At 37.2% G+C, this 14,381-nt stretch overlaps 1 protein-coding gene across 1 annotated transcript in view; it reads right to left on the bottom strand.

Moving 5' to 3' along the window:
* LOC126272873 (putative phosphoenolpyruvate synthase) overlaps positions 1–14,381 on the bottom strand; it is a 329,859-nt gene that overhangs the window by 230,486 nt on the left and 84,992 nt on the right. Inside the window, exon 10 of the mRNA XM_049976096.1 lies at positions 13,612–13,786. Coding sequence (XP_049832053.1) covers positions 13,612–13,786 — 175 coding nt within the window. The remainder of the gene's footprint in view (positions 1–13,611; positions 13,787–14,381) is intronic.

Consider the following 14,381-nt stretch of genomic DNA (forward strand, 5'->3'; position numbering starts at 1 on the left):
TGGGTAGAGGCCGTCCCAGTATGGGACTTTTAGGAAAAGACGTAACTAGAACTTTCAGCAACACCTGGATTTGCTGATATGCGTGGCCAGTGTTCACAACTACTGACCAGGGTCGACAGTTTGAGTCAGCCCTGTTTACTGAACTTTGTCATCTCTGTGCAGTCACCATCATTGAACTGCCGCTTACCATCCCTAAAGTAATGACCTTGTAGAAACCTCTCTTTGTGCCATGGAGAGTGCTGCACAGAAGCTAACAATGGGTGCTTTTAGGCATATGCAGTGCCTACAAGCATAAACTCTTTGATCCCTTGCCAAAGTCTTATATGGAGAACCACTTGCTCTTCCCCCTGACGCCATACTTCAAGTGTCACTGGCAGAAACCACTGAATTTCCTACACATTTTGTGAGGGTAAAAGAACACATCATGCATTTTAAAATCTCACTGCTACAACCACAGAGCACTCCTGAAGTTTTCATCCATAAAGTGCTCGTGGACTGCATTTACATCAGGCTTCACAACAATAAAACCTGTCCCACTTTACAGCCTCCTTATTCAGGCCCACACAAGGTGCTAAAATGTGACACAGATATGTTTGACATATTCCTCAATGGAAAATCAAGCACAGTATTGGTAAACCACATGAAACTGATGTAGGCACTTCAAGATGGTCCGTCCATCATCAACACATTGACCCCTGCTGATCTCCATGACAATGCGACCATGTATACCTTGCCTGTCACTGACTTCATGATAAATCTTGATTCCAACAACTTCCAATCCAATGACATGAGCATCAAAATGATAGATAAAACATCAAGAGAGTATTATAAACTGGTCAGAATTGCAGTATAAATGAATTGGTGACTGGTTTTGAACAGACTGATTCTATCTCAAGCACTGAAATGTTGGAACTTAATGACAACCATCTGAAATTGGTAATATGTGCATTATACACTGAAAGTAAGTGAATATCATAATATACAAATGCTCATTATACAAGTCAGCATAGTATAGTGCACGTAGTTTTGAGTATATTGTGACACTTATCAACCATCACTGTGTGATGCATGTACTGACAATAACAGATGGTTGTCATTGAGATTATGCACTTTCAGTGCAGCCTCGGTAGGTTAGGCTTGACAGTGAACCAGTTGGTTCAAAACTAATTGCCAAAATATATGTACTGCAACTGTGACGGATTTGCAACAAACTCTTCGTGAAACAAGAGGTTTGTTGATTCTGCATCACCAAAACATTGAATCTGCATGTTGATAAATTCCTCATTGTTAAAGGTAAACATCCTGAACATGACACTGAGAAAGGGTATATCAGTTGCCACTTCACATGTTCTTACATACTGCCCAATGATGCCGACACAGAAGCCGTGATATTCCAGCTACCTTCTGACAGCTTCCTCACCTTCACCATTCCTATCACAACATTACCTTCAATAGCTACAAAGAAGGAGCACAAAGACTATCCATGATCAGCCAGCCTTGGCACAATGCGCCAGCCAACTGACATCCCACAATAATCCAATAATCTTGTTACAGTCACACTTGGTATCTCCTTCATACCTTCAAGACTACGTTCTTCATCACATACAATGAAAGCTTTACCATTTCCTCCCAGTGCTACTCACTATGGGGAGGGGATAGGAGGGGGACAGGAGAGTCTGGAAGCTCTTTGAGGACACCATATCATGAATCCTCACTGACTATCTATACAGTCAGACAATAAAGGATCTCTAGTGTTACCTGCCAAGTTTTAGCTGACTCTGAAGTTTTAGTGTTTCTTGAAGAAAAGGCACACATTTTATCATGTACCTGGTTATGTAAATAAAGAGTATTCTTGCACCATATTGCATTGCCTATCTATTATGTCATACCTATAGCGTACAGATCCACATATTCATAAGTGTTCCAACTGCAGTTGCCTATATGCTTGCAAACAGGCCTCTGTCTTTTCTCTCCCCTTCCCCCCCCCCCCCCCCCCCCCCCACACACACACACATATACACAAAAGATAGCACAATCAAAGCAGCCACAGTGTCTTTACGATTAATTCCAGATTGCATTATCCACCCACACACATGTATGTGTAATATTATACTGTATTATCTTTATAAAAGCTAAAATACTCTGTCATTATTCAAGTAATAGCTAGTCTATACACTTAAGCTACTAGTTTCATATATATATAGCTAGATTCAGCGTACACTAATATAGAAATTGAGGAGCATTCTAAGTGCATGGTCCATTCATTTAACTTACTTTTACTGCAGATAACTGTGTTTTTCATTATATTTTAAATTTTTACACACATTAGAAGCAAACACAAGTTCAGTTACAAGAAGTTCATAATCTATGCAACATAAATAAATAAATAATTCACCTGAAATAGTGCAAAACAACAGAACACTATCAGACAGAACAAAACTAAAGGTAGAAACAAAATCCTGTTTGTATTCCATGTACTCAATATCACTTAAATTCTAGTAAGTAAGATTTACCCAGAAGATTTGCCATCCATTACTAAGGAGCATCAGTTTCCTTAAAGATATTATAATCACCAGAAAACAGTAATTCTTCTGGTCATTAAGAGTGTTATAACATTTAATCACAATAATTGCGTGGATATTCACACTCTCTCTTAAAAACAATAGCTGATCACATGATTACAACTCAGTCTCTCGTATTGGACTGCCGTGCCGTGACATGCGGCCGGCGCTGTTCGTAGCTAGGTGGCGCTTCCGCACTCAGCCGATTTGCGGAGCGCCTCTATCGCCGTTTGTGCGTACTGTCGTGGCGGCACTGTTAAATGTCGTGGCACTATCACAACAAAGAGTATCCAGAAAAGGACTGTAATCATCTGTTGATTTCTCTTCTACCCATCTATCTGTCTCCTCTTTTCAGTTATATATGGTATGAGTTATTGACTCCAAGTATATTTGTTTAAAGACTGAAAAATTTTTAAGAAACACTAATTTATAAAAATGAAAATTTGGTAATAGCTTTGAAGAGCCTCTCTCCTCTTTCTTAATAAAATAATGGAAAGTCCCAAATGAATACAAAAAAAAAATAGAATGAGTGAAGACAGCAAGTCACTATAAAGCTCAGGCACTGAATATGACTATTGTATTTCAAGTACATAAATGTGAAGTCGAATACTATTGCTCATGTCATAAACCTTTCTTCTTCCTTAGAATACATACACAGACACACTGAAATAGTATATTACATTCTCCTGTTGCTGTGACCATGTCTAAGTGTGATAGGGCCATGGCTGTTCATTACGGACTTGATAAACAGTATTAGATAAAATATCTATTGTTACCTGGAGAACATGTTTGTATATAAGAAAGTTTTAACAGATAAAGATTGTGATGCAACAAAATATCAGCCTATCAGCCAAGTCAAAAGGTTAGCAACTAATTCTTAATGTAAATAAAAGTAAAGTTGTCCATACCATGAAATATACATACGCAGAAGTCTTTGACGATGTGATTAATAATTCATGTTTGTAATCAGTTACAGCATGTGGATATTAGGATTAACATACATGAGGGTATGAAACGAACAAATTACACATACCTAGTTGTAGGTAAAGCAAGTAGTAGGCTTGTAATCCTTGATAACCTTCTGGGAAACTGCAGATTGTTTGCAGCAAGTATTGCTTACAAAACACTGGTATGTTCTGTGCTCCATTACTGCTAAGGAATGTGTAGCACATATCAGATTGGACTAATAGGGAACTGCAAGGAACAGATTTCTTCATTTGTAATGTCAATTACGAGGGTAGCTGTGATTTAACTAGTAGTGAATTTCACTCATTAAAACTCATCTTCCACAGATAAATTTGGATAAGCTTCTGGGAGCAAACAGCAAAATTCACCAGCTTGAGATTGAAAATTTTGTACTTATAATCTTAACAAATAACTTCTCTTTAACATCAGGGGCAGTACATCTCAGTAGCTGAGTGTTCAGTATACCTGAATTCCACGTGGAACATGTAGACTCAATTTGCACCACTGCATTGCTGCCAGAGATTTTTTGTTGTTTTGGAAGAATGGAATGTGGTGCACTTAGCCTCCTGAGGCTAAATGAGGAGCTACATAAATGAGTAATGCCTCCAAGGTCTTATAAGTTGACAGTGCTTTGCCAGTTAGATACTGAGTTGCTGGGAATCACACTGATCAACAACTCTCAGAGTATCCATCCATAAAGAGTATTTTTTACAGAACACTGAGCAAATTCTTACTATAGTCTTAAAAAAAGATATGACAAAAACTTAGTCATGTTCTCATATTTGTCTGTTTTTAATTTACCCCCAATCTGCCACAGTTCCTTATAAAAATTTATGAATTCATGAAATATCAATTAAAATCCAACCAACCTGGCTATTCAGCTGTCTTCTGCAACTCTCATAAAAACATTTCCTGTGTACAGATGACAGAAGTTTATTCCAGTGCCACTGGTTTACACATAGTAGTTTGGTTCTATGGTGCTGTGGTGACAACATTCTCACCAGCTATGTCAATTGCTTTGTGTTTTTCTGAGTTACTGCTGTTTTTGTGATTTTTCCCTTATTTATGGAATCTAATGTACACTTTCCAACTAGATCTTTCTCAGATAACTATGAATGACAAGACTACAAAAAGATTGACAAGTTTCTTTAGTTTCGTTCCATGGTAATAATAGTTTTGATCCAATTCTAATTCTGTTTTAGTAAGCAAGAAATAAGACATTTCAGCAACTGGAAATCAATGCAGCAGCTTGAATGATCAAGACAACCTTATTCAACTTTACATCATACACAACCAATTTTGACTCAGCTTAATCTCCTGCTCAAAACAGATGTCATTAGATTCAGAGTAAAAGCTCAGATTGCGTCAAATACTGGGAAGGAAATTGGTCATGCCCTTTCAAAGTAATCACCCCAGGATTCACCTGGAGTAATCTAGGGAAATCATGGAAAACCTAAATCTGGATGACCGGGTGCAGATTTAAACTGTTGCCCTTCCAAATGCAAGTCCAGTGTGTTAAAAACAGCTCCACCTCACTTAGTCATTCATTCTTAACAATCTAGTTTCATTCCAGATCTATAAAAATAACACAGCAGATGGAAAATAGCACTGTGAAATAAATTATTGAGTTTCAGTTTGCAGAGTTCAGAACTCCTAGAAATACTGTCAGGAAGATGAAAACAAAGTAATGATCAATAATGAAGGGAAACAAAATCTGTATTAACAACACTTCTGCATTATAGACACTTCCGTGTTACTATCCAAGAGAGGATAAACACTTTTCACTGAATAACACAGTTAATACAGCCTGAACTGGAGAGTCACACTATTCCTTCATAACATGTAGCTCAGTCTGTTGTTAGTACATTCACTGCTGCTGATCATATAGCTGTGTAAGCAAATACCTGCACATTTGGCAACATACTGGGAGTAGTCATTAAATAATTTTACTACAACTTCTTAGAGAAGTACTTACAGAATTGGTTGTTGCCTTTTTTAAATTGTTACTGAATTGGTTCCTGTTCCCAAACTTATAAATGCAATTAAATAAAAGAAATTTTAAAATACATAGTTTGGCTTATAACCATCCTCACAATCACCTCCATGATGTTGTGTCATACTGTAATTGAATACAGCCCTCTTGAGCTTTTCAAATATATACTACTTCATATTTGAAGTCTTGGCAGACATAGGATATTATGAACAAGCCAGTGCATCAATCTCAGTGACTGATATTCTGTTCATTCCTGTTAAAAGTGCAACGTTTGGAGTTTTATGTTTGCAGATCTTTCCTAGAGAAAGGCCAGGTTTAGGGTAAGGTTTAAAGTGCAAAAGACTAATACCAGTCAATATGGCCATTTTGGGACACTATGCATGCACTGTGAATGGCCTGTTAATAAAGGCCAAAAAATACAGGGGCAAGTATGTGTGTATGAATCTACTGAAATGCTTGACTCCATTTTCAAATGTTCCTTTACAAAGGAAAACCCAGGAGAATTACCTCAGTTTAATCCTCCATACCACTGAAAAGATGAACTAAATAAGTATTACTGTCAGTGGTGTTGAGAAACAGTTGAAATTGTTAAAACTGAACAAAGCTCCAGGGCCCGATGGAATTCCTGTCAGATTCTTTACTGAATTTGCGGCTGAGTTAGCCCCTCTTCTCACTATAATTTGTCATACATTCCTCAAATAAAAAAACCATACCCAGGTCTTGTAGAAAGCCACAGGTCACAACCGTGTACAAGAAGTCTAGCAGAAGTGACCCACAAAACTACTGTGTAATATCTTTGACACCAACTTGTTGTAGAATCTTAGAACATGTCCTGAGCTCAAACATAATGAGATACCTTGAACAAAATGACCACCTCAGTGACAACCAGCATGGATTCCAGAAACATGAATCGTGTGAAACCAAACTCGCACTTTTCTCACATGACGTACTGAAAGTTTAGGATCAAGGTAGTCAGGTAGATGCAGCATTTCTTGGGTTCCAAAAAGCATTTGACTCAGTACCACACCTACACTTGTGATCAAAAGTCTCATCATACAGGGTATCATGTGAAATTTGTGTCTATACTGACGACTTTTTGGTAGGTGGATGGAGCATGTTATCTTTGATGGAGAGTCACTTCAGATGTAGAAGTAACTTCAGATGTGCCCCAGGGGAGTGTGTAGGGACCCTTCCTGTTCATGTTGTGTACCAATAAGAAAAATTAATGGTAACCTCAGACATTTTGCAGATGATGCAGTTATTTAGAATGAAGTACTACATGAAAGAAGCTGCATAAATATTCAGTCAGATCTTGATAAGATTTCGAAGTGGTGCAGAGTTTGACCACTCAGATATGTAAAATTTTGCACTTCACAAAACGAAAAAATGTAGTATACTGTGACTATAATATCAATAAGTCATTGTTTGAATCGACCAACTCATACAAATTTCTATTTGTAAGACTTTGCAGGCATGTGAAATGGTATGATCGATAAGGTTCAGTCATGGGTAAAACAGGTGGTAGCCATCAGTTTATTTGCGGAATACTGGGGAAGTGCAATCAATCTACAAAAGAGGCAGCTCACCAATCACTCGTGCAACTGGTCCTAGAATATTGCTCAAGTGTATGGGGCCCATACCAGAGAGATCTAACAGGAGATACTGAACATTCACAGAGAAGGGCAGCACAAATGGTGACAGGTTTGTTCAGTCTGAGAAATGTCACAGAGGTACTGAAGAAACTGAACTGGGAGGCTATTGAAGACAGATGTAAATTGTCTCAAGAAAGTCTGTTAACAATGTTCCAAGAACCAGCTTTAAATATAATTACTCTAGGAATATACTACAATCCCCAATGTATCATTCACACAGGGACTGTGAGGGTAAGGTTAGGATAATCACTGCATGCACAGAAGCATTCAAACAATCATTCTTCCCATGCTCCATATATCAATGGGACAGGAAGAAACCCTAATAACTGGTACAATGAGACATACCCTCTGCCATGTGCCTCACGGTGATTTGCAGAGTACAGATATAGATGGAGATGTAGAATAATCGTGTTGGTTTCTTGTCTTGTAAAAGTTCTTATATCAGGTGTGTACTGAATCATGTAATGCATTTATTAGGATTTTTACTTCAATTTTAAAGTGAAATTGGTTTGACAAATTGCCTATTTGCTTCTGCCTTGGGCTCTTTGGCTGACATTTGTCTGATGGTTTTACTGATGTTGTGCCAGCACAAGTGGCTGCCATTGTCAAAGCTTCACCCTCCATTGCCAGTGGTGAAATGAAGCTGAGCTCGTGGCCGCAGACTACATGTACCTGGTGCACCAACGTCCAAGGACTTCTCAGCGGTCATTTCCAGTGCAGTTCTCCTCTTGCTACCTGCAATGGTCGTTCGCTGCAGTACGGGAAGCCAGGATCCATTTACCTTAAGGCTTTCTTCTTTTGAAAGCATATAGTCTTCGACCACGAGCTTGGCTCCATTTCACCGCGAGCAATGGAGAGTGAAGCTTTGACAATGCCAGCCAATTGTGCTGGTGAAACATCAGTAAAATGACCAGATGAACGTTGGCTGAAGACCCTGAGACAGAAGCAAATAGGCAGTTTGTTGACAAGTAGCCACGAAATTGGTTTCATCAACCTTAACTTCAGAGCAATTACAAACATTTTGAATAGACTATGATAATGGCTTTATTGAGCTTGATATATTGAAAACTGTTGCAGCTTCAGACCTGTTTCACTACCATTTTCTAGTGTTTTACCTTTCCATTTATTGATACTGTAATGTAATAGACCCTGATTTGTCAACTGAAAGATACAGTGCACACAACTCATTCATATAACAGTAGACAATAACTTCACTACGTAAACATATATGTATGATCTAATTCTTTAGTTTACACTCATCTTTGTGTAGCAGTATCATAATAATTTCATAAAACAAAGTAATTCAATGGAATTCTTTATGTAACAGTATGATAATTATTTCATTAAAAACAGTAATTAAATGGAATTCTATTTGTTCATGAATGTAACTGTTTATAAACTTTGTCTTTATTTGTCTTTGGAATTAATTAATTTTAATGAAAACTTATATGCTGTAATATTAATTGCTATAAACAGTCATCTTGTAAAATTTAGGCTTGGAATACTTCACATTTATGCAACTATTTGTGCAAAATTTGGCTATGTTTTCTGTTGACCATATTGTCACATATAAATTAATTAGTTCAAGTTTCCATTCACTGTAAATTACACAACATACTTTACCATAATGATACTGAAAATATGATGCATTGTTAAGTCCCTATGTAATAACTGGTGTTACACCAACCATGGGAATTGTTGAGTTGTCATGGTAAGTGGCGGATGCAAGAAGCATGTCTGGCATGAATAAATGAAGAAAATTAACAGGATATCTATGTTGGACTTTTTTATTTCAGCGACCAAAAACCTAAATTCTGCATAGGAATTCAGCAACAAAAGATACACACCTTGGATTTCTGCAGCGAACAAGACTGATACAATAGTTTGAGCAACAATCATGGACACCCTCAATATGTTAAGAAAAATATCAAACCAAAGTCAGAGCTGGTTTAAGGCCCAGGTGACACAAGCCACTGCTTTGGGTTCGATACTGAGAGGGGTGCCTAAGTTCAACAATTTATATTAGAATTAGCAGCAAAAACTGACAAGGGTGAAAATATGTGACAAGTTGGTTGTATGAAAAAATGTTCTTGAATTGGTCCTGACAAAAGGGTATCATTTCCTGTTCAAATAATTTTTTTTATCACTTGCTTTTTTATGTTCTTTTTACGTTCAGAATACAATTCTAATCTGAAATTAAATTGAAATTTACATCTTACATGTGAACATGAATGTTATAATATGTACTTTTTATTTTAAATATTTTTTGTTGTTCCATATCACCTTTTCATTTGGTGTATCCTGTCCTTAATTCATTAGACAACAAATTAGAGGCAAGTGGCATATTCTGTGTCCTGTCAAAGGCTTTTGACTGTGTGAATCACAGCATTCTTTTAAGAAAATTAAAATATTATGGCATCACTGGTAGTGCTGTAAAGTGGTTTCAGTCATACCTCACTAATAGAAAACAAAGGGTGTCATTACGTAACACTTCAGCAGTAGGCAATCAGACATCATCTGACTGGGAAGAAATTACATGCAGTGTTCCCCAAGGTTCCATACTAAGTCCACTACTTCTTATTGTGTATATTAATGACCTGTCATCTGTTGCATTACCAGATGCCTAGTTTGTCTTATTTGCAGATGATACAAACATTGCAATAAATAGTAAATCAAATATAAATTTAGAAAGGGCAGCTAATCAAATTTTTCTGACATAAGTGGTTCATAGCCAATTCACTGTCATTAAATTTTGAAAAGACCCACTCCATGCAGTTCAGAACTTCCAAGAGATTTCCTTCTATTGTGTGTATAAAATATGATGACATGGAAATAGGAGAAGTTGAGAGTGTAAAATTCTTGGGAATACAACTTCATAATAAATTCAGTTGGGAGCAACATACTAATGAACTGCTAAAGTGCCTAAACAAGTCTGTGTTTGCAATGCGAATGGTGTCAGACATAGGAAATATAAATATAAAAAAACTGGCATGTTGTGCTTATTTTCACTTCCTTATGTCATATGGTGTCATATTTTGGGGTAACTCCACAAACTAGGAAAAAATTTTTAGAGTATAGAATTGTATAATGAGAGTAATGTGTAGTGTAAATCCAAGAACATCGTGTCAAAAACTATTCAAAGAACTGGGCATACTAACCACAGCTTCTCAGTATATTTATTCCTTAATGAAGTTTGTTGTAAATAATACATCTCTTTTTCCAACTAACTGCTTAGTACACAGTATCAATACTAGGAATAAGAACAATATACATAATGATTTAAAATCACTTACTCTTGCCCAAAAAGGAGTCCAGTATTGAGCAACGCATATTTTCAATAAGTTACCAGTAACCATTAAGTGTTAAGTTTCAGACAAGGCACAATTTAAACATAATTTAAAAGAATTTTTTTGTGGCCAACTCCTTCTATTCCATCCATGAATTTCTCAACAAATTCAGTAGACCATTTTAATGAAAGTTCATTATACTTAATTTTTGAGAATACTCAGTTGCAACAGCCAAGTACCTACCTACTGTGTGAATGACTGATGTATGGAAAGCAGATATAAGTCTTAAGTCTGTATCTACATCGACATTTATGCTCCGCAAGCCACCCAACGATTTGTGGCGGAGGGCACTTTATGTGCCACTGTCATTACCTCCGTTTCCTGTTCCAGTCACGTACGGTTCGTGAGAAGAACAATTGCCGGAAAGCCTCCATGCGTGCTCATATCTCTCTCATTTTAAATTCGTAATCTCCTTGGTAGGTATAAGTAGGGGTAAGAAATATATTGGATACCTCATCCAGAAACGCACCCTTTCGAAATCTGGACAGCAAGCTACATAGCGATGCACAGCGTCTCTCTTGCATAGTCTGCCACTTGAGTTTGCTAAACATCTCCATAACGCTATCACGCTTCCCAAATAACCCTGTGGCTAAACGTGCAACTCTTCTTTGGATCTTCTCTATTTCCTCCGTCAACCCGATCTGGTATGGATCCCACACTGATGAGCAATACTCAAGTATAGGTCGAACGAGTGTTTTGTAAGCCACCTCCTTTGTTGATGGACTATATTTTCTAAGGACTCTCCCAATGAATCTCAACCTGGTACCCCCCTTACCAACAATTAATTTTATATGATCATTCCACTTCAAATCGTACCGCACGCATACTCCCAGATATTTTACAGAAGTAACTGCTACCAGTGTTTGTTCCGCTATCATGTAATCATACAATAAAGGAACCTTCTTTCTATATAGTCACAATACATTACATTTGTCTATGTTAAGGGTCAGTTGCCACTCCCTGCACCAAATGCCTATCAGCTGCAGATCTTCCTGCATTTCACTACAATTTTCTAATGCTGCAACTTCTCTGTATACTACAGCATCATCTGCGAAAAGTCGCATGGAACTTCTGGCACTATCTACTAGGTCATTTATATATATTGTGAAAAGCAATGGTCCCATAACACTCCCCCGTGGCATGCCAGAGGTTACTTTAATGTCTGTAGACGTCTCTCCACTGAGAACAACATGCTGTGTTCTGTTTTCTAAAAACTCTTCAATCCAGCCACACAGCTGGTCTGATATTCCGTAGCCTGTTACTTTGTTTATCAGGCGACAGTGCGGAACTGTATCGAACGCCTTCCGGAAGTAAATAGTGGAAGTTTAATTTTAAATCTTGTACATAATTTGATTGTTCTCAACTGAGGATCAGTGAAATGAATAATTCACTTTAAGTTTTGACAATACTTAGTTGCAATAGCCAAGTAACTAGTTACTGTGTGAATGATGGATTTAATGAAAGCAGATGTAAGTATTAAACCTGTAAATATTAGAAGTTTAATTTTAATTCATATACATAATTTTACTGTTTATTGACTGAGGATCATTAAAACTAATGAAACTCAAGTTTTTCTAATTACATTTTGTAATGTGTTTATCTGACATGTTCCACACCCAGGAGGATTCCCTCTTTTGTGGGTGTATGGAATGAACAATTAATCTAATCTAATCTCAGTCTAATCTAGTTATGGCAGTCTTAGGTACTTGAATGTTTTAACACTTCCTGTTTGTACAAGGTCTATCTGTAAAACTTTTTGGTCCTTGTTTATGCTAGTAACAACTTTGGTTTCCTCTGCAGAGATTCTTAAACCTGGTTGCTGTTCCATGAGACTGACTGTGCTCCCTAAAATAGTACAACAGAATTGTTTGGAAATGAAAAGGAGTTTACTTTGGTTCACTGTTACTGTATTATTTATATATTTATTTATACTATGCCACAGGGGAGTGTCATAGGACCGTTGCAATTCACAATATACATAAATGACCTGGTGGATGACATCGGAAGTTCACTGAGGCTTTTTGCAGATGATGCTGTGGTGTATCGAGAGGTTGCAACAATGGAAAATTGTGCTGAAATGCAGGAGGATCTGCAGCGAATTGACGCATGGTGCACGGAATGGCAACTGAATCTCAATGTAGACAAGTGTAATGTGATGCAAATACATAGAAAGATACGTCCCTTATCATTTAGCTACAAAATAGCAGGTCAGCAACTGGAAGCAGTTAATTCCATAAATTATCTGGGAGTACGCATTAGGAGTGATTCAAAATGGAATGATCATATAAAGTTGATCGTCGGTAAAGCAGATGCCAGACTGAGATTCATTGGAAGAATCCTAAGGAAATGCAATCCGACAACAAAGGAAGTAGGTTACAGTACACTTGTTCGCCCACTGCTTGAATACTGCTCAGCAGTGTGGGATCCGCACCAGATAGGGTTGATAGAAGAGATAGAGAAGATCCAACGGAGAGCAGCGCGCTTCGTTACAGGATCATTTAGTAATCGCGAAAGCGTTACAGAGATGATGATAGATAAACTCCAGTGGAAGACTCTGCAGGAGAGATGCTCAGTAGCTCGGTACGAGCTTTTGTTAAAGTTTCAAGAACATACCTTCACCGAAGAGTCAAGCAGTATATTGCTCCTTTATACGTATATCTCGCAAAGAGACCATGAGGATAAAATCAGAGAGATTAGAGCCCACACAGAAGCATACTGACAATCCTTCTTTCCACGTACAATATGAGACTGGAATAGAAGGGAGAACCAATAGAGGTATTCAGGGTACCCTCTGCCACACACCGTCAGGTGGCTTGTGGAGTATGGATGTAGATGTAGAAGTAGATGTAGAAATAACTTATACTGTTTATATTAATTCTACTCTATCATTCTTCAACACAGAAAAAGTACAAAATATGGTCTAAAAGTCAATGTATAACATTCATTTTATGCTTATCTGTTCACTCTGTTATGGCATTAATATGTTTGCAAACCTACAATTATTGTTTATCCCATCTGCAACTGAACCTTCAGTTTCTAAGTATCTGTATTAAATTCTATACAAGTAATTTGCTAGAGCAAAATCTTATTACCTGTGAGCATGCAGCAGATGAAAGAAGAGCTAATGAGGCCCCTTTACCACCAACTATAGCAGAGCTCTGACATTCCCTATCAGAAAAGGTAACTACCATATGGCTTCCTTCCACTTCTGGTTCTAGAAGATGATCACTCAGTGACACGGGGAAATCTGGACAGTCACCATCATACCTGACAAATCACATGAGAATGTGCAATGAGATATAGTGGAGAAAATAAGAAACTGACTATCACTCAAAGGAAATAGCACAATCAAAATAATCAACCAGTGAAACTGAATTGACACACTCTTAGCAGTCAGTACCAAAACCATCCAATGAAGTATCATATATGTGAACAACTGGTACATAAGGATAATATTTAGCAATAATCTAAATCATATCAAACACTATTATTTCATTTATTTTGCAGTAATCTCATTCACATCAAACACTATTATTTTTCTTTCACAAAGACAAATCAGAAAATCTAGACGCTGCATTTTATCAACAAAGTGTCTAGTAAAGAACTGATCTGTGATTCAGAAAATGCTGTCTGTTTAATGAGTGAATAATTCAAAATTTTGTCCAGTGATATTTTGAGATTACTATTTAAAAGGAACAATCACTAATGATCTCAAAGTAGAAAACATTTTTGACCATTTGTGGTCCCTCCATTCATTTATTCACATATAACATTGTTTTGATTGTGGTGAACCTTCATATAACATGACAAAATGCTTCAGTACATTAAATAAACAATCAAAGACACTTGTGATGCCACACCC

The sequence above is a fragment of the Schistocerca gregaria genome, chromosome 5 (assembly GCF_023897955.1).
Source record: "Schistocerca gregaria isolate iqSchGreg1 chromosome 5, iqSchGreg1.2, whole genome shotgun sequence".
In the NCBI taxonomy this organism is placed as follows: Eukaryota; Metazoa; Arthropoda; class Insecta; order Orthoptera; family Acrididae; genus Schistocerca; species Schistocerca gregaria.